The sequence below is a fragment of the Erythrolamprus reginae genome, unplaced genomic scaffold (assembly GCF_031021105.1).
Source record: "Erythrolamprus reginae isolate rEryReg1 unplaced genomic scaffold, rEryReg1.hap1 scaffold_130, whole genome shotgun sequence".
In the NCBI taxonomy this organism is placed as follows: domain Eukaryota; kingdom Metazoa; phylum Chordata; class Lepidosauria; order Squamata; family Dipsadidae; genus Erythrolamprus; species Erythrolamprus reginae.
The window spans coordinates 58,352-82,778 of record NW_027248546.1 but is presented as its reverse complement, the minus strand read 5'-3'; the positions used below and the strand labels follow the sequence as shown (position 1 = coordinate 82,778).

Here is a 24,427-nt window from a genome sequence, read left to right as displayed (position 1 = left end):
CCGCATTGCCAGGATGCCCGGCTGAGGCGGCGGGCGTCGGCAGCGGGGTCGGGGGCGTCGGGCCGAGGTGAGCGGCGGGCGGGCAGCCGGGGCGGGCGGGGGGCTGCTGGGGCGGCGGCCGCCTTTGTGCGCTGCTTCTCAGGGCGTGTCTGCGCCGCCATTGCGGAGTCCGGCGCGGGGCCCGCGGAGAGCGATGCTGCGCCAGAGGAGCCGCCGAGGGAGGGCGGGCGGGCAGGGGGCGGGAGGGCGCGGCGGGGCTGCGGCCAAGAGGGGATGAAGCGGCCCGTCTTCTGCGCTCTGCTCGGCCGGCCGCGGAGCCCACGGGCTGCCTGGGGTGGCTGGACCGGGGCTGAGCGGCGGCCGAAGGCGTGGGGAGGGGCTGGCGGGGCGCGGGCTGGACTCGATGGCCTCGGCGGTCCTGCAGGGCCGTCACCTGGGTGCGTCCGGGCCGGGTTCGCTTCTGCCTTGCGGCGGTCGCACCGTCCAGCCGGTCGCCGTTGGGGCCCGCTATTTTGGCCCGGAGCGCCTGTCCCGCTTCCCCGAAGTTTCCGTCCAGCAAGGGGGCTCCGGGAATCTCGCCCGAGGAAGAACCTCAGCTGGGTGTGGTTGGGACGTGGAGGGGGGACCACCAGGAGAGGTTTGTGGGTGACTCTAGAAATTTGAGGCGAAAACTCTCTGGAGGTGGTGACCTCTGTCCTCCCCCCCCAAAATTCGGGAAGTCTGAAGGAATTTACCATTCCAGGCCTGTGTTAGTGTTGAGTGTGTTGTGTGAGCCGAGTGGGCCAGCGAAGGGCCAGTGGGGAGCCCTGAATGGAGCAAAGGGGCCAGCTGTGGCCCTGCTCCCCAGTTAGGGGGTCCCATCCCACCCCCTCCTCCCTGTGAGACTCTTCCCAGCCTTTGGAAGCTGCACGCAGAGAGATTACGGTCCAGACCCGGCCCCCAAACCCTGCCAGGCCCCACCACTGGCCAGAGGGGCCTGAAGGCCTCTGCCCGCCCTGCTGCTGCCCCCCCACACACAGGTGGAAGTGCCAGTGGGGATGTCAGGGACGGGGGGGGGCAGCCTGGCTCAGAAGCCGAAGAGCTGCCCTCCCTCCTCAGCCCCCCCCCACTTCAACACCTGGGTTGGGCTGTGGGGGGGGGCTGATTGATTGGCACTGCCCACCCCCAGTGCTGGGCTTCTTGCACCTGAGCCCCCTTGGCCCTGACGGGGGGGCGCTGCTTCCTGCTACTCTGCCCTGCCAAGGGAGCTGGGGGGGGGTTGGTGGTCAAAGGGCCTGGTCAGATGCATCAGGAAGGTTTCAGAGAACGGGGGGGGGGGGGTTGCAGGTGGCCCTCCGTCCAGCCTCCCCTTGGAGCTCTGAGCCAGGCCGCGCTTCCTCTGCTGGGCGGATCCGGAAAGGGCAGGGGGGGGGGGGAATCCACTGGGCACCACAGCAACGCTGCCGACCTTCCCGAGAGGCAAAGCTGGGTCAGCAGTGGCAGGAGCCCCCCCCCAGCTGGGCCAGCCTTCCCTGCCTTCATTGGTATCCAAGGCACGTCCAGCCTGATTCCACGGGGGGGGGGGGGGGGGCTGGTGGAGAGCCAGCTTGCCCCTCCCAGGCTGCCCTCCCTGGGCCCTGTGGAGAGAGACGGGGGGGGGACCTTTGGGGGAGGCAGGAGGACAAGGCAGCCCATGGGGCCACGGTGTTGCTGGAGGCGGGAGGGGCCGTGGTGCCACCTTTGGGGGAGAGCTTCCTCTTGAGGTGGGGGACTCTCCTTCCTCGCATGCCCCCCCCTGCCCTGGGGAGAAAGCAGGTGCCCCTCCCCTCCTGGGTGGGCCGTGTGGGGAGGGGGCAGCCTTCGCAGGAGGGATGTTCCCCCCATCTAGGCTTTGCGCTCTGCCCAGTGACCGAATCGGGTGCAGGGAGGGTGTGAACGTCCCCAGGGCCCCCTCCCGCTTGAAAGGCTCCAGTGAGGAGGCTGGAGAAGAGCCCCCTCCCTCCCCCTCCCTCTGCAGCCAGGCCTTGCCCAGCTTTCCCCTCCCGGCCTTGCCCAGTGGCCGGAGCAGCGGATGGGCCGGAGGGGCCGAGCTTTCCAGAGAGGAATGAGGGGAACGAGAGGAAAAAGCTGCCATGTTGAAACGGGGAGGGGGCAGCCGGGGGGGGGCTGAGCAGCAGCAGAAGGGGGGTGAGAGGCAGCAACCTGCTTGGAATACCTCCCCCCCATCCCTTGGGCCTTGGGGGCCTTCAGATGAGCTGGGGGGGCAGAAAGCCCTCCCCCTCGGATGGGCAGTTCTGGAGCCCCAGCATAAGCTGAAGGGGCTCAGGGGGGCTGACCACGATATATGTGTCCATGATGACAGGGCCTGATTAAGCAAGAGGCCAAGAAATCCCCCCCCCCCATCTCGAGGTGGTGAAGGCTTCGGCAGAGCCCTTCCCAGACAGGCCCTGCAAGCCAAAGGAAGGGGCGCCCGGCAGAGTTGGGCTGGCTGGGGGGGGGGGGGGGGGCACCGCTTCCCGGTGCTTTTTTCCAGCCCCCTCTAAGCGGTTTGCAGAGAGTGAGGACATATTGCCCCCAACCCTCTGGGCCCCAAGCCTCAACCTGGAGCTGGTGGGGAGATTTGAACTGCTGAACTACAGCTAGCAGTCAGCTGAAGGAGCCTGCTGGGCCACAGTCTTAGAACAATTAGCCAGTGGAACTGCTTGCCACCAGAGGCTGTAGGTGCTCCATCACTGGAGTCTTTCAAGAAGAGACTGGACAGCCATCTGTCCGAAATGCTAGGGGCTCTCCTGCTTGGCCAGGGGGTTGGAGTAGATGGCCTCCAAGGTCCCTTCCAACTCTATTTCTCCCGGTTTGGCCCAGTTCTCCAAACTGGTGGCGGAGGTGGCGGGAGGGTCTGCCCAGCACGTCCCCCCCACCCACCCGGGACACTTCTGCGCATGCGCCTGACATGGGCCCCTGGACCGGCAGCCAAAGTATTGAGAACCCACTCCTGGGGGGCAGCCCCTGAAGACGGGTTGGCCAGGGGGGCACATGACAGCTCCTCCCCTCCTGTCTCTGTGGCGCCCATCAGCCAGGGTGGCACAGTGGCTGGGTTGCGGTACTGCAGGTTACTTCTGCTGACTGCCAGCTGACTGCAATTTGGCAGTTCAAATCCCATCAGGCTCCAGGTGGACTCAGCCTTCCATCCTTCCGACGTGGGTCAAATGAGGACCCAGATTGTTAGGGGCAACAGGCTGATTCTGTCAACCGTGTAGTGGGGGCTGTCAAAGCACGAGGCAGCGATATATAAGTCTAAATGCTATTCCTCCCCCCCCCTCCTTTCCACCTAAGAGCCAGGGTGGAGCAGTGGTTAGAGCGCAGCGCTGCAGGCTTCTTCAACCAACTGCTAGCTGTAGTTCAGCAGTTTGAAGCTGACCCCCAGCTCACGGTTGAGACTCAGACCCTTCCGTCCTTCCGAGGGGGGTCAAATGAGGACCCAGATAGTTAGGGGCAAGAAGCGGAGTCTGTGAACCGCTTAGAGAGGGCTGTAAAATCGCTGTGGAGCAACACATAACCTTAAATGCTGTATTGCTATTATGGGCTAGGGCCTGCGAGTCCCCCCCCCACGCAACGTGCCCCTTGAGGAGTGGGGCTTTCTTCAGCGCTGCTTACGATAGACCTGCCCGCTTACTTGCTTACTCACTCACTCACTTATTTATTTGATTTTTATGCCGCCCTTTATGCGGCTGTTCAGGAGTGAGCAGAGTGACCCCTGAGTTGCCAAGGATGCCCAGAGGACACGTGGAGGCCTAGCAGATGTCCAGCTGACAGCCTGAGATACGAGTAATGGTTCAGTAAGACAAACCAGATACATTAGGTGTATAAATATTATTTACTTTGGCAAATAGCTTAGTCTAGAACAATCCTAGTCATACACAATTGCATCAGTCAATAACTCTCAATACATATACAATACTACAAGCTTACTTGTTGAGCTTACAAATACATAAACCAGCATTTAGCACAAAGCAGTCACAGAGGCCATAACGGTAATAGTAGAGAATAATCAGAGAGAGAGAGAGATGCTTCTGGCTCCCTCTTGTGGCGAACTGCAGCACCAGCTGTTAAAGCTATAGTGTTACAATTCATTTAAACATACATTGATAGTTTGTTTATATATTATCAAATCCAACCAGTTAGGTGCATAGTACTAACAGTGGCCAGCCAGTGTCCTGTAGCAGGAAGGCAAAAGCGAAGTCCGGCACCTGAAGTGGACCTGCTGCTGTGACCCGCTGGCCTCTCTCTTGAAGGGTTTCCAGAGGGAAGCGTCGTCTCTTCCTGTGGCAAAGAGCCCCACAAGCGCCGTTGGTCTTCCCTGCGGGGCTCCCACCTCCCGCCACTTCAATACTAACAGAAACACACCAATTGTGCTCCCTCCTGGGAGAATGCCAACCCCACCAGATTGCTCCCCAATCTCTCCCTTGCTGGGCCGGGATTGGGTTGTTGTCTAACCCATGACACTAGTGTAGATGGATCCACTGGTCCCCAAGACCCCGCCTGCTCCCAGGCCAGAGTCACCAGAGGAGCCTTTGAGGCCCCCACCCTGCCCTGTGTGAAAGGGAGGCACCAGACAAGTTGGCGAGGCTCCTGTGGGGAGACGGCCCTTCAGAATTGCCTGTCCCCGTCCCCTGTGGGAGGTCCCTTTGGAAAGTCCTGAGCAGGGGCTGCTCAGGCGTCCTCCGAGGTGTGGGCGGGGGTGGGGAGAGCTGCTGGATGCTGGGTGTGCCCTGAGTGACTCTGGCTGCTGTTTTGCCTCTGCCAGGTCTTGGGCTGCCCTGAGGAGACGTCTTCTGCCAGCCTGCTGTCCCTTCCATGGGTAGCTTCAACGCCACAGGTGCCCTGGCGAATGGGACCGAAGATGGATAGCCCCCCCAAACTGACAGGAGAAACACTGATCGTGCACCATATTCCACTGGTGCATTGCCAGATCCCGGATCGACAGTGCGGCAGCATTAGCCAGCGCACCAACCCTTTCTTTCCCTCCGACCTGGGGGTCAGACGGACCAGTTCACTCCCCGAGAGGGCCCTCCTGCAGGCAGACTCGCTGGTCTACAGCAGCCTCCTCAGAGCTTCAGACGGGGCTCCAGGGGAGGAGCCTGTGGCTGGGCAGAGCCCTTCCCCCACCCTGGCTGCCCCTGCAGCAGCCCCCCGGCGCCAGAACCCCTTCCTGCTGAGGGATGGCGAGGCCTGGGATCTCAGCGAGGATGACCCAGGGCAGAAGTCCTTCCATCTGCATGAGGGCCGGTCCACCTTCCGCCTGCACGAGCCGGCGCTGCCTCCCTTCCATCTGCATGGGAGCAGCCCTGTGGTGAGGCCTTGGGGTGACAGCCACCGGGTGGACGTGGCGGAGGGCTGCGCTGGCCTGGCAACCGAGGAGGAGGCTCAGGACAAGGGCCCCCTAGCGGCAGAATGCATGGAGTTGGACGAGTACAGCTGCCACCGCGGGGACCCCTCCAGCCCTTCCCTGGAGCAGGAGTGGGCCAGCGAGTCAGACGACCTGATGAACAACCCGGAGGCCGTCCGCAGCCGGACGTGCAGCTGCTCCAACTCTGAGCTTCAGCGTTGCCAGTGCTACAGCCTCTCGAGCCAGTCGGAGCCCCTAGACCAGCAGATGGGCTACGTCAGCGACTCCTCCTGCAACAGCTCCGATGGCGTCCTGGTCAACTTCAGCACCCTCTACCAGAGGCGGCACGGCCACCCTCACACCAACCTGAACTCGGGCCCCTTGTCTTGCGACTCCTCCTCGGGCAGCCAGTCGGACATGGCTGCCTTTTACCTTGACCTGCACTCCTCGTCCCAAGAATCAAAGATGCCCGGAGAGCTGCAGGACCTGGAGGGGCCCGGGAAGTCCTGCGGCTGCCACCACCCTTCTTCCCCTGTCCTGGATGCCAACTGCAACTCCTACCCACCGCTCTGCGACCCGTGCCCGTCCGATGGCTCCGACCTGACGGCCTGCTTTCAGAGCCAGGCGCGACTGGTGGTGGCCACCCAGAACTACTACAAGCTGGTGACGTGCGACTTGTCCTCCCAGTCCTCCCCCAGCCCCCCTGGCTCTTCCATCACCAGCTGCTCCGAGGAGCAGGCCAGGGGCAGCCCCCTCCAGCCCACCGAGTACTACCTCTTCCAGAGACCCGAGGAGAGTGACACGGAGGGCTCCCGGGAGGAGTCCCAGGAGGAGCTGGAGAAGAACGCCATCGAAGGTCAGGTCTACGTCAACGTCTCTCCTCCCAGCCTGGCCGGAGGCAGGCAGCGTTCACGGAGCTATGACCGCCACCTGGACCGCAGCCCCTCCGGCCGGCTGGGCTCCCTAGAGCGCATGCTGAGCTGTCCGGTCAAGCTGAGTGAGAGTCCCTCCTTGGCCCTCCAGAGCTCCCCTCCCAAGCGGGTCACCTCCTTTGCGGAGCTGGCCAAGGGCCGGAAGAAGAACGGCTCCTCGCCCCCCACTCGGACCAGCCAGGACTCGTCCCTGGAGTTCTCGCCCATCCCCGAGGGCCAGAGGGACAGCTCCGTCTTTCTGGAGAGCCAGGAGCGGCACAGCCACAGCCTCCCACCACTGCCGCTGGCTCGGTCCGAAGGCGAAGACACCAGGAAAGCCCCCGGCTTCAGGGAGGTGTCCACTTGTGGGCAAGAGGAGGACGGACAGCTCTTCTTCTCTGCGGTGTCAGAGTCGGGGGCCAGTGGCAGCAGCATCTTCGGCCAGAAGGACATCCGAGCCCGAGCTGATGGTAAGCCTCCCCCCCTGCCCTTGAATGCCCAGTGGCCTCTTTTTCACAGCCAGTTAAGGATGGAAATGAGGGGGGGGGGGTTGGCCAGGAGAAGCCCCTCTGTTAATACACTGGTCCCAAGACCTTGCTAGGTTGGGGCCCAGAGCTATTCCCTGGCTGTTGACACGGAAGAGCGTGGAAGTTTCTGCAGCGATTGGTGAGCAGATGACCAATGCCCAGGGCCCATCCTCGGGCACCGGGCGTTGCAGGAGAAGCCCCCAAGTTGGTCAAGATGAGAAGGTTAGATGGATTTTAGATAGAATTTGAATAGAACAGGAATAGAATAGAAATAGAAATAAAAATTGCATTGCATTCTTTCTTGGCCAAGAGTGATTGGACACACAAGGAATTTGTCTTTGGTGCAGATGCTCTCAGTGGACATAAAAGAAAAGAGACATCAATGAGGGGGGCGTTTGCCCAGGTTCGCCTGGTGCACCAGTTGCGGCCCTATCTGGACCGGGACTCACTGCTCACAGTCACTCATGCCCTCATCACCTCGAGGCTCGACTACTGTAACGCTCTCTACATGGGGCGACCTTTGAAGAGTGTTCGGAAACTTCAGATCGTGCAGAATGCAGCTGCGAGAGCAATCATGGGCTTCTCTAAATATGCCCATGTTACACCAACACTCCGCAGTCTGCATTGGTTGCCGATCAGTGTCCGGTCACAATTCAAAGCTATGGTTATGACCTATGAAGCCCTTCATGGCACCGGATCAGATTATCTCCAGGACCATCTTCTGCCGCACGAATCCAAGCGGCCGGTTAGGCCCCACAGAGTGGGTCTTCTCCGGGTCTCTTCGACTAAACAATGTCGTCTGGCAGGACCCAGGGGAAGAGCCTTCTCTGTGGTGGCTCTGACCCTCTGCAATCAATTCCCCCCAGAGATTAGGACTGCCCCCACCCTCCTTGCCTTTCGTAAACTCATTAAAACCCACCTCTGTCATCAGGCTTGGGGGAACTGAGACATCCCCCCCTTGCCTATGTAATTTTGTGCATGATTTGACTGTGTGTATGTATTTTATCTATTGGGGTTTTTTTTCTTTTAATGTAAAACTGTTATTCTAGATTTTAATTAGATTTGTTACCATGTATTGTTTTTATCACTGTTATGGGCCGCCCCGAGTCTACGGAGAGGGGCGGCATACCAATCTAATTATTATTATTATTATTATTATTATTATTATTATTATTATTATTATTATTAACACCCTGCCCCCATTGGACCCTCTGAAGGCCCTCAAGAAGGCCCTGCCACCACAGGGCCTTGGGAGCATCAGAAAGTCGCATGAGAACACTCGCGCAATTTTTGGGTGGCTGAGAGGCTGCGTGAGAAGAAGACCTTCTCGTATGGCTTCCAGAGGGTCACCAAAAATGGCCGGCTGTGTCACCTGTATCCTCTTGACCTTATTGTGGTCAGCTACAAGTCTCTTCTTCGGTGACCCAGCTAGCATCTAGGAAGGTGGCCGTGGCAATGGCAGCCGTGGCACATGGGCCAACCGCACGCTCTGCCCAGGGGCCTTTCTTATTTCTAATCTTCTGTCTTTTCCTTTGGAGTGGAGGGCGCCTGCGTTTGTTCGAAGGCGGGGTGTGTGTGTCAAAGTCACGGCCTGTGCGTCACACGCTGGCCACGCCCACCCTGGTTTATCCAAGGGCGGGGAAGTCAGGATGCATCGCGTGACAACAATGGGAGGCCACAACTTTGACTCCCCTGGTTTAAGGCCTCTCCATAACTTCATCGTCAGTTGCCTGTCCTTCGTCTTCACCATGAGAGACCATTGCTTCATTGGTCAGCATCGAAACGCCTCGCTGCTCTCGCCCTGGGCCAGGTGGCTGCTGCTTGGACACGCCTGGCAACCCAATCTGGTGCGACCCACAAGGGCCGGTCTTGTCTCCCTGACCTTTAGCCGAAGCAGGTCCCTCCAGCGGCCCCTTCGTCTCCTGAGGGCAGCTGCACAGCTGAGGGGGGCTTCCCTTTGGGCAGCCAGAAGGACGGCCGAATTCGCCACACAGAACCACTGGTCAAATTCCACAGTGGAAGCCTCCTTGACCTCCCGCTTTCCTCTCCCAAGAGTGTCTGTTTCTGGCTTGGTCCCAGCTCCCTCGGACCCGGCTCAAGATTGTCACTCGTGAATTCACAGTGGGGGTGTGTGTGTGTGTCACAAAATAACTTTTTGTCGGTTCCCACTTGGTGCCTCTTGCAAGACTGGCGGGCGGGAAGTTTCTAGCGTCGTCACTACTTTGCTCTCTTAACAGTCGGCCGTCTCCGAGAACGTCTCGCAGTGTTGGGAGTTCCGAGGGCCACAAGTCTCTGCCAGTCCCAGTTAGGTTGCTCCTACGGGTGGATGTCCCCAGCCTTGGTTTTTTTTAAAAAATGCCATTACAGATCAGTTCTCACTGCCAGGAAACCAGGCCGGCAGGAGTAACACTCTCATTGGACCAAGTAACATTTAGCGCAAAGAGAAATAGAGCTGGACCTGTGAGACGAAGCAAAGCAAATGAAGTTATGATACTGTCTGTAGGTTCTCACTGAACACACCCACATTAGGTTAAAGTGACCGGAATATATTTGCCTTCCCCCAGACATTGTTTGGAAACTGAAAGTGGAAACCTTTGACCCTGGGGAGGGGCTGCGTGGGGTTTCTTCTCTGAGGACAGGATGAGAAGTGAGGAAGCCCAAGTCTACATTTTGAAAGACAAGATATAAGAAAGTTCAGCAAAGCGTCTACATTCTTTATTTATTCTTAAACAAATTGTTTGAATTGGGATGGACATACTGACCCCCAGGGCCACAGAATGAAAACTAGAGCAGTTTTATGACAGGGTGGAGAAGTGAACTCACAAGACGAAAGGTGACAGGGCAAATGCCGAGACCCCCAACTAAGAAACGCAACCCATAAGGCCCAGGCCTGGGAGTTTGGAAGGGGGTGGGGGAGGGCAGGGGAGTGGGAGGGGCTCCGAAATCGAGGCTTCCCCTGTCCACCTGCTTGAGTTGGGTCAGTGGGAAGCGCCCTGTTGGCTGAGGATGCCTCCCTGTGTCCCCCTGTCACAAAGAGGGGGAGACAGCTTGGCAGGCGGGCAGGGGTCCCGAACTGCCCTTCTGAATCCGAATTCTGGTTCGGGCCCAGGGGAGGCCCGTCCTGAGCCTCTTCCCCTGGCATCCTGGGCTGTCGTGCTGGGGAATAACTCCCTGGGGGGGGTCTCCCTACCTGGCAGGGTCCGGGAGAGGAACCTCAGGGCAGGGATGGCGAACCAATGGCACAGGGCCCACAGGTGGGGTATGCAGAGCTATTAGTATCTCCACCTGTAAATACTAACTGTAATACAATGCTGGCCAAATCAAACCCACATTAACAAACTACAGTCCACTCTGCCACCACTGGGCCCATAACCAATGTTAGTCTGTCTCAGTGCAGCCTTGTGCGAAACCGACCACATACACACAGCAGAGTTATTGCAGGGGTGTAGTTGTGTGATGCAGCCAGTAAAAGACACAGACTTAGTATTTAACGAAGTATTATTTGCATATATGCAACACAAACTAGCAAAAGATAATAACCACACACAGCTGCACATATGTCAGGCATTGGCCTCGCTCAGCTCCAACGTGCATGCGTGTGTGTGCCGGCCAGCTGATTTTTGGCTCGCACAGAGGCTCTGGGGGGGCCATCCGGGGGGGGATGCGGGAGGGAGTTTTTGCCGTCCCTTTGGAGCCAGGGGAGGCCGGAACAACCCTACTGGGCCCACCAGAAGGTGGGAAACAACCCTACTGGCCCCCAGGTCGCCTCCGGGGGTGGGACAGGGTGTTTTTGCCTCCCCGGGCATTGGATTATGGGTGTGGCCACTCGCCCACGTGCACGCTCCTTTGGCGCCCGAGGGAAAGAAGGTTGGCCATCCCTGCCTCAGGGAGAACGTCCCCCTCTGGCCTTTCCTCCAGTGCCCTCCCCACCCCAGAAGCACAGTTCCCTCTAAGCTGAGCAGGGAGCAATCGCGCACTTAAAAATCATCATCAACTCAGAGTTTTCCAAACCTGCCCAGAAGCCGAGAGGGAAATTTTATTATTATTTCTGTGCCGCCCAGTCCCGAAGGGACTGCCGCTCAGACACTATACTTTTCCGCCCACCCCCCAAAAAAAATTTGAGAGAACACTGCCCAGAATGCCGTCCCCTCGGGCCGAGTAGTGCGGAGGGCCGGGCTCAGCCGTGCCCCCATCCGTCCGTCCGCTGGGCAGTGCCGCTTCTGCTCTCCTTCCCTCCCGCAGGTGGCGCAGCGGACGGCAGGGTGGTCCGCTACAGCAAGGACCAGCGCCCGACCACCCTGCCCATCCAGCCCTTCGTCTTCCAGCACCACTTCCCCAAGCCGGCCAGGAGCCGGGCCCTGCACAGCCACCTGGCCTCCAGCCTCTCCCAGCTCTACAGCCTCTCGGCCACCGCTCGCCCGGCCCCCCGGCCCCCCTCCTCTGCTTCCCAGTCCTCCACCTCCGCCGAGGGGCCGGTGGGGAAAGGCCAGCGCTCTGCGGACGGAGCGGCTTCCTTGGGCGACGGCCATGCCAAAAGGGGGCCGGGGCCAGAGACCACCCGCCTCTCCCCACTGGGCAGCTACTCTCCGGTGCGCAACAACAACAACGTGCCTTCCTTCCAAAGCGGGGAGTCCTCCTTCTGCTCGCCCACCCCGGAGACGCAGCCCCCGCGCAGCAAGTCCTGCCCAGCCTCGGCCAACCTCCTGTCCAGCACCAGAGCTTCTCCGGCTGCCGGCAGCTGTGCCCCCCAGGGACGTCCGGGGGCCGGTGTCCAGCACATGCAGAGTGAGAGCCCCTCCCCTGTGGCCAAGAAGGAGGAACCCCCAGCAGGCCCCCCTGCGCCACTGGCCAAGGACAGGCTCCCCGTTGGCTCCCTCCTGCCGTTGATGTCCAGTGGCTGGAGCCTGTCCAGAGTGGAGAGCCACAGTGACCCCCACTGGAAGATTGGGGGCAGCGAGACCGCCAGCTTCAGCTCCTCGGGCGCTGGCATCCCCCGGCCCCTCAATGGTAGGTGGGCATTGCAGGGAAAGGGTTAACTTGGCATGCCCGTAACACCTGTGTGTGTGTGTGTGTGTGTGTGTGCGTACTACAAGCTTCCTTGTTCAGCCTACAGTTTATAGTTTAGTTTATTAGAAGACTGCAAACACATTAAACCCTCATTTGACTGCCAAGTTCTATAGCATGGTCACCAAGATAAAGTAGCAGAGAACAGGGGAGAAAGAGAGAGAGAATCACGCGTCTGGCTCCCCCTTGTGGCAGTCGGTAACATTGCTTCCTAAAGCAATACATGTAAGCACACATTGCTGGTTTGTGTTCTATGTTGCCATGCCCAAGTAGTTTATGCACATAGTACAACAGTCCGTGAATGTGTCCGTCCTACAGGTAAATAACTTTGGGGAGGAGGCGTTTCTGTTCTGGCCCATGTAGTTGAGGGTCCACCGCCATGGACCTTTAGAGGCCTGAAGTAGCCTCTCTGGCCACCTGCCGGAGGGGAGGGCTCCACGCAGGGCATCAGCCACTCCTGTCACCCGAAGCAAAGGGGGGGAGGGGGGAGAGGCCACCAGGCGCTGGCCAGGTTGCTCCCTTGCATGCTGTGTGTGTGTGTGTGTGTTTACCTGCCTCAAATGCCTCCGCTGCTGCTGTTGCCTTTCCGCTGACGGCCGCCTGTCTCCGTCTCCTCCTCCGTCTGTCTTGGCTTCCCTCCCCCCCGTTGTGGCCACAGCCAACCACCTCTCTCTGCAAGCCCTGAAGTGGCGGGAGTACCGGCGGAGGAACCCTCTGGGCCTGGACCGCGTCTCGGAGCTGGCCGGGCTGAGCGGCCGCCTGGACTGGAAGCAGCCGCAGGGCCAGCCGCCCTGGAGGAACCCTCTGCCGGAGATGCCGGTGGGCCACTCCGGGGCCAGACTCCACGGTGGGTGGGCCTCGGCCGTTGCAGGCTCCCCTCCCTGGCTTCCCCCGGGGCCATGGGCCAGAGGGGGGGCAGCAGTGCCCCCTGCTCCCTCCCCCATTTGGTCTCTTCCCCAGCCCGGCCTGGGGTCCCTCGGGGGTCTACGACGGAGGTGGTTGATGTGAGGCTGTCTGGAGGCCAACCAAGTAACCAGGTGGGTGTGCCGTGCCCCCCCTCTTCCCCCCCCGTCTTGCAGGCCTCGCGGTGAAAGAGACGCAGCCAGGCTTCCCCGACTTCTTCCCCGACTGTTTCTCCTTGGCCGAGAAGCCCCCGGCCGAGTTCTGCCTCTCCCCCGACGGCAACACCGAGTCCGTCTCCGTCGATCTGCTGCAGAAGAAGGGTCGGTCTCCTGGGCGGGGGGAGGACGAGGGGGGGGCATGGCACCCTCCCAAGGTTTCTTCCATATGTGCTGGGGGGGGGCTTCCCAGCAGAGGGAGAGGATGGAGGGCGGTGAGGAAGGCTCGGCCTGTGGCGCCCTCCGACCTCGGCAGCCCGGCTGGAGAGTCGTTGCCCGGAGCAGAATGGTCTTTCGGGTTGGGGGCTTGGGATGGGACCCTCGGGCAGGGTAGGAATCTGGCGTGGTCAGGAGGCCCCCACAAATGTTAGGCGTGGGCAGCATATTCAAATTGTGTGGCAGGCAAGGCGTGGCTGCAGTGGACATCTGGACGGAGGGGTCTTTAGGGAGAGGAGGGACCATTTGACACAGAATATTCCCCCCCACCAATTTCTGGAGCCAGAAGAGCCACCACCACCACAGTCCTGGATGGGATGGAGGGGCCGAGGGGTCTGCTCGGGGGAGGGGCACGCTTAGCCCACTCTCTTCCTTCTGCCCAGCAGGTCTCGTCAAAGCAATCAACATGTCCGTGGACCTCATTGTGGCCCATTTTGGGACCAGCAGGGATCCTGGAGTGAAGGTGAGCTGGCTTTCCTCTTGGCCTCCTTTGCCTTCAGTGCCTCCCTTGTTCCATCTTCCCTGTCATGGCCCTTTAAGGTGTGTCCAGTGGCCCTGCCACCTCGGGACAATGGAAGGTGGCAGGAAGTGGGCGAAATGCCCTGGACAAGGGGGGATCTGCCCCCGGACAGGTGAGCAGGAGAGTCCAGCAGGCCGGTCGTAACAATGAAGAAGCATGGTGGACCTTTGTGGGCAACCAGACCGGACTGCTGGGCCAAGGGCTTGTCCTCCCGCTCCGCCCCCCTTCCCTTGAAAGCTCTCCTGTCCCCGGGGCCAAGCCCAGTGGGGTTTGCCTGGAGGGTCCCACTCCCCACTGGACGGTTGGCAGGTCCTTCAAAGAGCAGCAGCCACCCCAAAACCTGCTGAGGCCTCTGCCAACTCTGCAGGGAGGAGGGGGAGGGGAAACGCTTGGACCTGGGGGGGGTGGAGGTGGGGGAGGGAAGGGAATCTTCGAGACCGCCTTCTACCGCATACCTACCAGTGACCAGTGAGATCCCAAGAGGATTGGTCTTCTTCGGGTCCCGTCGGCTAAACAGTTGCCTGGCAGGTCCACAGGACAGAGCCTTCTCTGTGGCTGCTACGACTCTCCTGATATCCAGGCCCCCCCGACCCTCTCGGCCTTCTGGAAAGCGGCAAAGGTCTGGCAATGCCTTGGGGGGGTTATTAGCAAGGTCGGCCCACGAATATACATATGGACGACTGCGAGGGCATTAAATTGAAATGCCTTTATATCGATTCGTGTTTATTGTTGTTTTGAGCCGCTCTGCGTCCCGAGGGGACTGGGCGCCATGGAAGGACAGGCAGCTCAGACCACGCTGTGTCCGCCTGAGCACAAGGACGAAAGCAGCAGCCTGAAGAGGGCGAGTGGGACCTCACCGGAACGTCGCCAGGAATCTCTGAAACTTTCTCTGACCGCTCCTCTCTCCTGCAGGCCAAACTGGGGAACAGCTCGGTGAGCCCTAACGTGGGGCATCTCATCCTGAAGTACCTGTGTCCGGCCATCCGGGATGTCCTGGGCGACGGGCTCAAGGCCTACGTGCTGGACGTCATCGTGGGCCAGAGGCGGAACCTCCCGTGGAGCATCGTGGAGGCCTCCACACAGCTGGGTAGGGGGCTCTGGGCTCCGGCCTGCCCTCCTCCCTCCGGCCAACGGCCAGCCCCCACCCCTGCTGGGCCTGTGGGCCTCCCCCGCAGGGAGAAGCGGGCACACCCAGCCCATGCCTGAAGGGACCCCGCCCCCTTCTGATGATGCCCCCTCCCCTCCCGCAGGGCCCGCCACCAAGGTCCTGCACAGCCTCTACAGCCGCGTCAGCCAGTACCCGGAGCTCTCCAGCCACACCATGCGCTTCAACGCCTTCATCTTCGGCCTCCTCAAGTAGGCAGGGCTAGCGCGGGGAGGGGATTGTGGGGGGGGCTGCTTTTCCCCTGGGGAGGGGGCAGCATGAGGGGAGAGCCCTCCTGAAGCCGCATTGCTCAACCAAGTCCCAGGATTCCCCAGCCAGCCATGGTCTGACCGGCCGTGCTGCCTGGGGAATTCTGGGAGTTGAAGTCCACCAACGAGAGTGCCGGAATGCAAAGGCCGACCCCGGGAATGGACGGAGGAGCCTCCTTTAGCCGGGGTGGTGCAGTGGTTAGAGTGCAGCCCTGCAGGCTACTACAATCCGACCAATCAGGTGTTGAAAGTGGGGGTGTCCCTCTGACCTTCCTGCCAATCAATGTCAAGCTCTGTTGGGAGAGTTGGTGCTAGACTTATGGTTGGGGGTCACCACAACAGGAGGAACTGTGTTAAAGGGTCGCGGCATTAGAAAGGTTCGGAACCACTGGTCTAGATCAATGGTTCTCAACTTGGGGGTCGGGACCTCTTTGGAGGCCAAGTGACCGCTTCCCAGGGGTCGCCTGAGGCCGTGGGAGGAGAAGAGAAATTTCCCCCGGTGTGAGGAACTAAAGCTTCTGTCCTGGCGCCTTGGGTCAGGTGTTTACAGTCCGACCAATCAGGTGTTGAAAGTGGGGGTGTCTCTCTGATCTTCCTGCCAATCAGCTTCAAGCTCTGTTGGGAGAATTGGCGCTAGGCTTATGGTTGGGGGTCACCACAACAGGAGGGACTATGTTAACTATATTAAAGGGTCAAGGCATTAGAAGGGTTGGGAAGCACTGGTCTAAATCAAGGCTGAAAACATACCTAGCGGCCCCGCCACCCATTTCCCTCTCTACGAAGAGGGGCGGCATACAAATCCAATAAATTATTATTATTAATTATTATTATAACAACAGCCCTGTGAGGTGGGCTGAAAGAGAGGGGCCGGCCCAAAGTCATCCAGCTGGCTTTCCTGCCTGAGCCCGCAAGACTAGAACTCGCCACCTCCCGGTTCCTAGCCAGCAGCTTCACCCTATATCACCGTGGTCAGCAGGCCGGGCTCCAGTCCCCTGCTGGTTCTTTGTGCAACGCAGCCGTGCTTTCTCCCCCAACAGCCTCCGGTCCCTAGAGTTCTGGTTCAACCACCTCTACAACCACGAGGGTAGGTCCTTGGCTCCTGGCCGGAGTGGGGGGAGGCCGTGCGCTGAGGTGGGTCAGGGTCTCTCCAGGCGGTGGCCCGGCCCTCAGGAGGCTCCTGACCACCTTGGCAACTCCTGGAAGCGGGCAGGGAGGCCAAGGGGTGGCGGGGCTAGGGGCTGGGTACATCGGGGCTGGGCCAAGTGGGCCCTTCTATGCCTTGTGGACTTTGACTCCCGGGATTCCTGAGCCAATGACCGCTAGCTGGGCATTCTGGGAGTTGAAGTCCCCACAGCAGAGAACCTCCTCACTTGGCCCCCTGGTGGTGGAGCTCAGCAGCCCGGGGCCCCTTCTGAGGGCCCGGATGGGGCTGCCTGGGGGCCCCTGGTGACAGTTGCCCCCCCTCCCTCTCCCTCTCCAGATGTGCTGCAGGCGCACTACCAGCCGACGGGCTTCCTGCCGCTGACCCGGGGGGCCTGCCGGGGCCTCTTCGAGGAGCTGCTGCTGCTGCTCCAGCCACTCTCGCTGCTGCCCTTCGGCCTGGACCTCCTCTTCGAGCACCGGCTGCTGCAGGGGGGCTGGCGGCAGCAGCGGCAGAAGGAGCTCCTGCGCGGCCAGCAGGGCCTGCTGCTCTCGGCCCACTCCACCCTGCAGCTCATGCGCACCCGCGAGGGCTCCCGCGACCCGGCCCCCCCGGAGGGAGCAGCGGAGCCGGCCAAGGGGCCCCCCGAGCGGAAGAAGGACCGTCAGGCCAGCTGGTGGCTGCAGCTCAGCCAGAGCTCCAAGGTCTACATCCAGGGCTCCCCGGGGGCTGCCCACCTGGCCCCCCACGAGCGCAGGAAGAGGGCGGGGCCCAGGCCGGCAGAGGCTGGGAAGGGCCCGCCTCCCCCGAGGGAGGGGGTGGTGGAGGGTGCAGAGGCCCAACCCCCCACAGAAGCCCCCCGAGTCAGAGAGGGCCTCCCAGGTGAGGAGGCAAAGCCCCCCTGGAAGCCATGCCCCCCGGCCGCGGAGCAGAGCAAGGAGAAGGGGCGGCCCTTCTGGATGGGCAGCCCCCCGGACGCCGTGCTGGCGGAGCTGAAGCACAGCAGGGAGCAGGACCAGGCGACCCCGCCCCCAGGGAAGGAGGGGCGGCCCCTCGCCCGCGGCCCCAGCAGTGGCCAGCCCAAGTGGGCCCACCTCTTCGGTTCCCGCCAGGTGCCCAAGGGGCCCAAACAGGCCAACAGGTAGCGTCCCTGGCGGTCGGTCCCCGGCTCTGCTGAGGGAGGGGGGGGGGGGAGGAATCGGAGGGTTGCAGCCCCCTTGTTGAGCTGTGAAGGGGGCAGGGCGGAGGGGTCCTGGTGGCCCACCCTGAGGGGGGGGGGTCGAGAGTCGCTTTGGGGCCATCCCAGTTTCCTCTGTGGACCTCCGAGGGCTGAGCTGGGCCAGATGGGGGGCTGCGCTGCCTGGCTGCTTAGGGCGGAGCCTGGAGGGGGGGGGATGCAGTGGCCCTCTCAACTGGCAGGGAACGTGCTGGGGGTGGGGTTCCACCAGAGCCCCCACAGCCGGCCATTCCCACCGCTGCCCCGGCCTTTACCGCTGCCTTCTCTGCAGGCTGCCCTCCGGCTGGCTGAACCTGGACCGCTCCGTCTTCCAGCTGGTGGCCCAGACGGTGGGCGCCAGTGGGTGGCGAGAGGCCGAGGCGGCACCCAAGCAGCTGCCCGTGGCCGAAGGTCAGCTGTCGAACAGGAGGGCCTCCCCTGGTGCCCCATGGTGAGTGTGCTGGGAGGGCCGTAGCGGCCTGGCTCTGCTCTGGGGCTGCCGGGCCCTGGACCAGCCCCGTCTGGCGTGGGCCCCACTGCAGGGAGGCACTGCATGTCCCCAACTCTTCGGGCAGTGCACCTGTGACGGGGGGGACCTCCTGGCCTGGAGGGGCTTCTGGTTGGCAGGCATCTTCAGGGAGGGTTAGCGGAAGAGCCCCCCTGCAGGGTGAGGGCCTGAGAACGGCGGGGGTGGGGGGACACAGATGCTCCCCTGCAGCCAGCAGGACTCGTAACGGGTGGGGGCAGCTCTGTGCAGGCTGTAAAAGACCCGAGACCCCCGCCACCCACGCAGGTGGGGAGGCAGAGGGCGCAGGCCGGGTGGGGAAGTGCCCTCCCGACCCCTGTGGGCACGCTCTCTCCCCCCAGGGCGGTGAAGGCCCTCTGCCACCACGTGGCCACGGAGGCCGGCCAGCTGAGCTTCCAGAGGGGAGACGTGCTGCGGGTGCTGAGCAGGGTGGACGCCGACTGGCTCCGGTGCAGCCGCCGGGAGGGAGCCGAGAGCGGGCTGGTGCCCATCATGTACGTCACCCACCCGGAGGATGCCGACTACTGACGGGCGGCCGGCCCCGGAGCTCCTCACCCGACGAGACTCGGCCACGGACCTGGCTTCTCTTGCCCGCCCTGGACGAGGGGGGGTGCTCCTCCTCCTGTGGCCAAACGTTCTTGTGCATGCGCCCCTCCCCTTCCTCGTGTCCGTGGCACCCCCCACGCCGTGTCCAAACTGAAGCGGGGGCTCTGTGAAGGGCCACCGGGACCCCAGAAGGCCTGCTCCGGACTTGTGGGGCTGTGTGCTAACCTGTATTAATGCTGGGCAGGGGGAGGGCGGGAGGGAGGGGCGGGCGAGACGCCGGTGGGAGCAGGGCGGCCTCTGTGCTTGTGTGCAGACGGAGCCGGTTGCGGCCGGTCTTTGCAGGAGCAGCTGACCAGTCGGGGAAGAGTGTGTCCGTCCGGCTCTCACACCGAGGGTGGGGGCTTTGAGGCCAGAAGGGCGCCCAGGAGAGGGCCCCCTGTGGGACAGGTTGGGTGGTGTCGGTGGAATCTCATGCCACTTGATGGGGAGGAGGTTTTTGTGGGGGAGGGGCCAGAGCCTGGGTGGGGAGGAAGGGGGCTCCCCCCACAGCCTGTGCCAGTCAGTATTTGTCCCCTCCAAGGACCCCCAGGAGGGGGGAGGCAGGCGTCCATCCTGCCGGTGTCGTGAGGGTGGCGCCATCGTTAATTTATACTTCCGGCGTTAGAACAGGGTGTCTCGCCTTTATTTATTTCTTTATTTATGACACGTATTAATAAAAAAGGTGCTGATTATGAGCTCCCTTGGCGCAGCCTGGTGATCCCCCCCCCCCGGCTTCTTTGCCCCCCCAACCCCTCCTCCCACCCACACAAAAAGAGCCCTCTGGAGGCTCCCTTCAGAACAGTGCTTCTCAATGGTTTTCTGTTACGCCCCCCCCCCAGGAAGAAGTAAACATTTCACGCAACACCCCCCCCTCAATGTCTCTTCTGGGACGATTGTTTGCAATATTCGACACGTGTTCGCTGAAAAACTTTTCAGCATGACTGGGGTGTGGTGTGTTTAAGGGAGGCCTTGATTCCTTTGGCTTCCTGCCGTCCACTGCCAACATTTTGGGACACAGCAAACACACCGGTCTTCCCTCTCCTCCCACCGCAGTCGCAGGGAAGCCGAGCGCTACCTACGCTTCATCGTCCTGTTTCCTCATCTTACATTTGCCTCATTATCTCCGTCTCTCTCCTCTTTGCGTCCCTGTTCAACCTTTTCCCACGGTGTCTGAAGGGTTTGCGATCTGCACTTCCCGTCTCCGGCTCTCTGCTGGGTGCTGTTGTTCGGTGCAAAAACCCCTCCTCCCTGCGGCCAAACCAGCACGATCCCTGGGGTCACACGCCCCCCCTGACATTGCTCCGTGACCCCCCGGGGGGAACCACCCCACTATTTGAGAAGCATGGCTTCGGAAGGAGTTTGCTGAGCTGGTGGTGACTCTTTTGAGGGGACCATTCAGGAACCCCCAAAAAAGGCAGGTTGGCCTTTACGTGCCCCCAATGCACCATGTGGGCGGCTATCAGCCAGACGGACAAAGGGGTCAGAAGGCGGGTGGTCTGGATCTAACGCCAGCAAGGCAGGACCCCTGTCCGATGGGTGTCCTGACGGGCCCACCTGGGCAGCTGAATTCCGGCCTCTTTTGGGTTCTTGGGATCAAACGGGCCCTCAGCTCTCTCAATAGGCTGCTTGGGCAGGAGAACCTGCCGGCTGGACATTGCTTGTTTCTGAGGGGGCAAAAGGCCTTAATGCCCCTCACCCAAGCCCAGATCCCCATTCCCCCCCCCGGCTGAGGAATTCTGGGAGTGGGAGTCAAGTGCTGCAAAGGGTTGTCCAGGGGCAGCTCCCCTTAGAGCAGGGGGAATGGCCAAGGGGCACCCACCCACAGGGCCTGCTTTGCATGGCCCCAGCCCACCCAGAACCGCCCAGCGAGGGAGGCACGGACTCCTCTACTGCGTCACGTCCAGCACCTGCTTCTCCAGGGTGCTTAGGCCCAGGGCATCGCGGGTGAGGTGGCCGTAGGTGTGTCCGAACTGGAACTTGTAACCTGCATTCAGAGAGGTGGGGGGGGAAGGAGTGACCATCGCGGGCAAGCCCACAGCTGCAGTTAATGCCATCGGCGCCCGAGGGCAGGGCTTGGCAGAGAGGGCTGACCCAAGGGGGGAGGAGATAAAAGGGGCAGGGCACTCACCTGGCACATAGCCCTTGTAGTGGGGCAGGAGACCCCTATCTGTGGGGTACATCTTGGCCAGGGGCGGGAGGGGACCCCCACTCTGGGAAGAGTCTGGCCCCGTCTTCTGCATCATCTCCTCAAACTCCACCATCGCCCGGTGGGCAAGAACCGGGTAGCTTGCTCCAATCAGGAACTGGAGCCGAGGCACAAAGCCCGTGAAGCCTGTGGGGCGGAGACCGGGGGGGGGAGCTTAAACCCAAAGGGACCCTCCTGCAAGGGAGCCCAGCCCCCCTCCCTCCCTTGCAGGCGGGCACTCCCAGCTCAGCACTGGCTGATTGGTGATGGTTCCAGCCAGTCGGGTGTTTCTGTCAGCCCCCCCCCCCCAGGACAGAAGACTCCCTCTCGCTTCTGAGCCCCCAAACACAGACACAATGGCCCCCCCTGGTTGATGGCCACGAGAGTCTCTCTTCCTCAGAAGGCAACCTGGCCCCTTCCCACACACGTGGCCTCTCAGAGAACACTGTCAGGGATGGCGAACCCATGGCAGGGGTGCTGCAGGGGGCACATGGAGCCCTGTCTGCTGGCACACCAGCCGTTGCCCTCGCTGAGCTCCAGCGCGCATGTGTGCACCTGCCGGCTGTGTTTTGGCTTGTTTGGGGATTCTGGGAGGGCGTTTTTGGCTCCGAGGGGCCTGTGGGGGAGCGAGGGAGGCGGTTTTCCCCCTCCGCAGACTCCAAGAAGCCCTCTGGAGCCTTTGGGAGGAGCAAAGAATTGAGCCCAGCCGGCCCACCGGAAGCCGGGAAACAGGGGAGTGGGCGAGGTTGGTCCGCACATGCGCAGGGGGGCGGGACAGTGGGAAGGGGGCATTGGGTTATGGACGTGGGCACTCGCGCGCATGCAATAGTAGCACGTACACGCACGCTTTTGGCACCCGAGGAAAAAGCGGTTCGCCATCCCTGCTCTAAGTGGTGCCTCCGCCTTCCCTCTCCCTCTGCTGGGGTCTCCCCTGCAAGCCCCCCCCCGGCCCTGGGAGCCCCACAGAGACTTTGCAGCCCTGGCTCTGGCTACGCTGTGGCAGCCAGGAAAGGGGGGCAGGGGGAAGGACGGCTGGGGCCAGGCCAGAAGAAGCGGAGGGGGCCCTCAGGGGGGGTCCCTTCTGCGCTGGTGGGGAGGGGCACTTGAGCCTCTCTCCGGTGAGACTGAGGATGATGCCCCCCCCTCGGTCCTCCCCTCAGGGGTCCCGAGTCCCCCCCGGAGCCTGACCTGGGACGAAGGCTCTCTCCACTGCAAGGGCCGTTCCTGGGGGGCGGAAAGCCTGGGGGGCGGCAGCGGCAGCAGGAGTCCTGGCCGTGGGCAGGGCAGGGAGAGGCTGGGGCAGAGCAGAGACGGACAGGTGAGACCCTGGGAGACCCTCGTGCAGAGAGAGAGAGAGAGAGGCCACTCCCAGGAGGCCCTTCCGTCCCCTCCCCCAACGCTTCCCCCTCCCCAGCCCCATCTGTCAATGCTCATCTATACGGATGTGGATGGATGAACGAATAAATAAAGTCTAATAAATAAATAAATAAATAAATAAAATGAATAAAATAAAAAATAATATAATAAAATAATAAAAAATAATATATATATATATATAGTAAAATAATGAAATGAAATGAAATAAAATAAAAGGCATCGGGGAAGGGGGGAGGGAGGGAGGGAGCTTTCGACCCATAGTTGGATGCTAGGAAAGTGGAAAACTGGAGGGCCCCCCATCCCCCCCTCAAGCTGGGTCTGCGAGGGAGGGGAGGGGAAGCTCAGGCTGGCCCCCTCTTTGTCTCTCTTTCTGCCCCAAGCCTCCGGACAGCCAGCCGTGCCCGGTCCCTCTTCCCCTTGCAGGGCGGGGCTGGAGGAGAGCCCCCCAGTGAGGGGATCCAGCCCTCCTCCAGGACAGGTTCTGGAAGCCCCCCCCCGCCGGCCTCCCCCCAGGGCTTCCAGCTGCCCTGCCTGCCACTTACGCTTCGCAGCTGGGGGGCTCCGGTCCCCTCCCGGGCTTGCCCCCCCCGGGTCCCCGGGTCCTGCTCGGGGGCAAACTCCAGCCAGGCCTCCCTGCAGATTTCCCCGTAGGTCTTGGCAAAGTGGTGCTGCGCCCGGGGGATGAATCCTGCCGGGAGACACCGCGGGAGAGCTGGAGGGGGGGCGAGGGGGCTCTGGGCTCTCAGCCAGGAATCGGTCCGTACCCGGGTCCTCTGCTCCAGGCAGTTGGGCCGCCCCAGCTGCTGACCCTGTCCCGCCCCCCCAGACAGAGGGAGGCGTGGCTTGCTGGCACTGGGGGCTCTGGCCCCTTTGCAAGGGGGTTGCGGAGGGTGCTCAAAAATGGGGGTGGGGGCTGGGTCTAGGGAGCCCCCGTTCGGACTTGCAAGAGGCCAAAGAAGGTCTATTCCGCGCCCCCCCATCACCTTCGGCTGACCCGCGTGGCCCTCTCAGCCGGAGCAGCGCCCACTTACCGGTGTAGCCGGGGACCCCGCTGGAGCCTTTGCCCCGAGCTCGCCGGCCTGGCCCCGGGCGCTCCTTCGGGCCGCGGAGGGCGCAGTTGGGCTGCAGCAGGAGCCGGCCGGGGCGGCTGGGGGCGGCCAGGAGCTGCGAGGTCAGCCTCCCGTAAGTCTGGCCCAGGGCGAACTTGTAGCGGGGACAGTAGCCGCCGTAGCTGCGGGGAAAGGAGACCCCCCCCAGAGCCCCCGTCAGCGCTCCCGTTCCTCTGCGCCCCCCCTCCCCCCCCCCCCCGCCCAGCCCTGCGCCGCTAAGCTCCGGGACCGGCTGAAGTTGCGCGCGAGCCGGGGCTTAGAGCCCGCCCGCCACCGCCCTCTTGGCCGGGGAAGGTGTGTCTGCGGGGTCCCCGTGGGCGGAGGGAGGGGGGCGGCCTCCTCTCTCCCCCCCGGTCAGCGCGGCTCCTCCGGTGCTCGGGACACGCCAGGAATCTCTCCGCCCCCAGGACTTGCTCGCCCAGCTTCGCGCACCTCCCCGCCGCTCTGTCCCCGGTGGGCGGCGGGCTGCTTGCGTGCCTGGAAGAGACCCCCTCCCGCGCCCTGCCTGCTTGCCGGTGGGGGCCTCGTCCCCTTCGGTGCCCCCCGCTGCCCCAAAGCCGGGCCGAGGGCTTCTGCTCAGAGAAGGGGGGGGGCAGAGGGCCCGGCTCTTACCCAGGGAGGAAGTGGGGCTCCGGGGTCATCAGGACCGGGCTGAGCTTGGGGGCAAACGCGGTCGGGGCCATCGAGCTGCAGAGCGGCTGGCAGGAGCCCCGGTTGGGAAGGCTCTGCCGTGTGTTGTGGGGAGGAGCCGAGGGGGGGGGGGGAGCTGCTGTGGCTGCCCTGGGAGACTGTCGCCAGGCAGGCGCTCCCCAGGCGGAGGGGGGGTGGCGCGGGGGGGGGGGGCAAAGGCCGGGGCTGAGCCTGGCACAGGAGGGGGGAGGCAGACTTTGGCCGCCTTCAGTTCTGCCCCCAGCCTTCGGTGGGTAGCCCCTTCTCCTCCTCGGGGAGGGTCACACTGGCAGGGCTGCCCGACAGGATTCCTGGCTCAGCCGCCTGCAGGGCTCTGGGGGCACAAAGGCCACAGGAGGGAAGGAAGCCCTGGAGGCCGGGAGGGGGGGGAGGCCAGAGGGCCCTGGGGCAGAGCAGAGAAGGGCCGCCCCCACTCGCCCTCCTCCCTCCCGGACTCAAACCCAAGTTTAGGCTGTGCCAGTAGC

General features: G+C 62.3%; 2 protein-coding genes across 6 annotated transcripts; one reads left to right on the top strand and one right to left on the bottom strand.

The window, feature by feature from the left end:
• Positions 1-18,804, top strand: LOC139155914 (AP-4 complex accessory subunit RUSC2-like). Of its 5 annotated transcripts, none has more exons than XM_070731288.1 (13): positions 4-67; positions 3,716-3,804; positions 4,784-6,746; positions 11,046-11,810; positions 12,526-12,714; positions 12,947-13,090; positions 13,588-13,664; positions 14,634-14,808; positions 14,972-15,077; positions 16,172-16,218; positions 16,615-17,416; positions 17,784-17,942; positions 18,359-18,804. In XM_070731288.1, exons 3-13 carry the CDS (start codon positions 4,868-4,870, stop codon positions 18,543-18,545), a joined length of 4,530 nt encoding a protein of 1,509 aa, XP_070587389.1. In that variant the 5' UTR covers positions 4-67; positions 3,716-3,804; positions 4,784-4,867; the 3' UTR covers positions 18,546-18,804. The 5 variants fall into 5 exon arrangements, with proteins under 5 accessions (XP_070587390.1, XP_070587389.1, XP_070587388.1 ...); XM_070731287.1 differs by having other exon boundaries at positions 3,716-3,815; XM_070731286.1 differs by having other exon boundaries at positions 3,716-3,838.
• Positions 18,805-19,223: 419 nt separating this feature from the next.
• Positions 19,224-24,006, bottom strand: LOC139155913 (ciliary microtubule inner protein 2B-like). Its single transcript, XM_070731285.1, has 6 exons — positions 23,886-24,006; positions 23,196-23,395; positions 22,707-22,852; positions 21,976-22,081; positions 20,731-20,934; positions 19,224-20,586 (listed from the first exon to the last, which is right to left on the bottom strand). Exons 1-6 carry the CDS (start codon positions 23,954-23,956, stop codon positions 20,489-20,491), a joined length of 825 nt encoding a protein of 274 aa, XP_070587386.1. The 5' UTR covers positions 23,957-24,006; the 3' UTR covers positions 19,224-20,488.
• Positions 24,007-24,427: the final 421 nt, after the last annotated feature.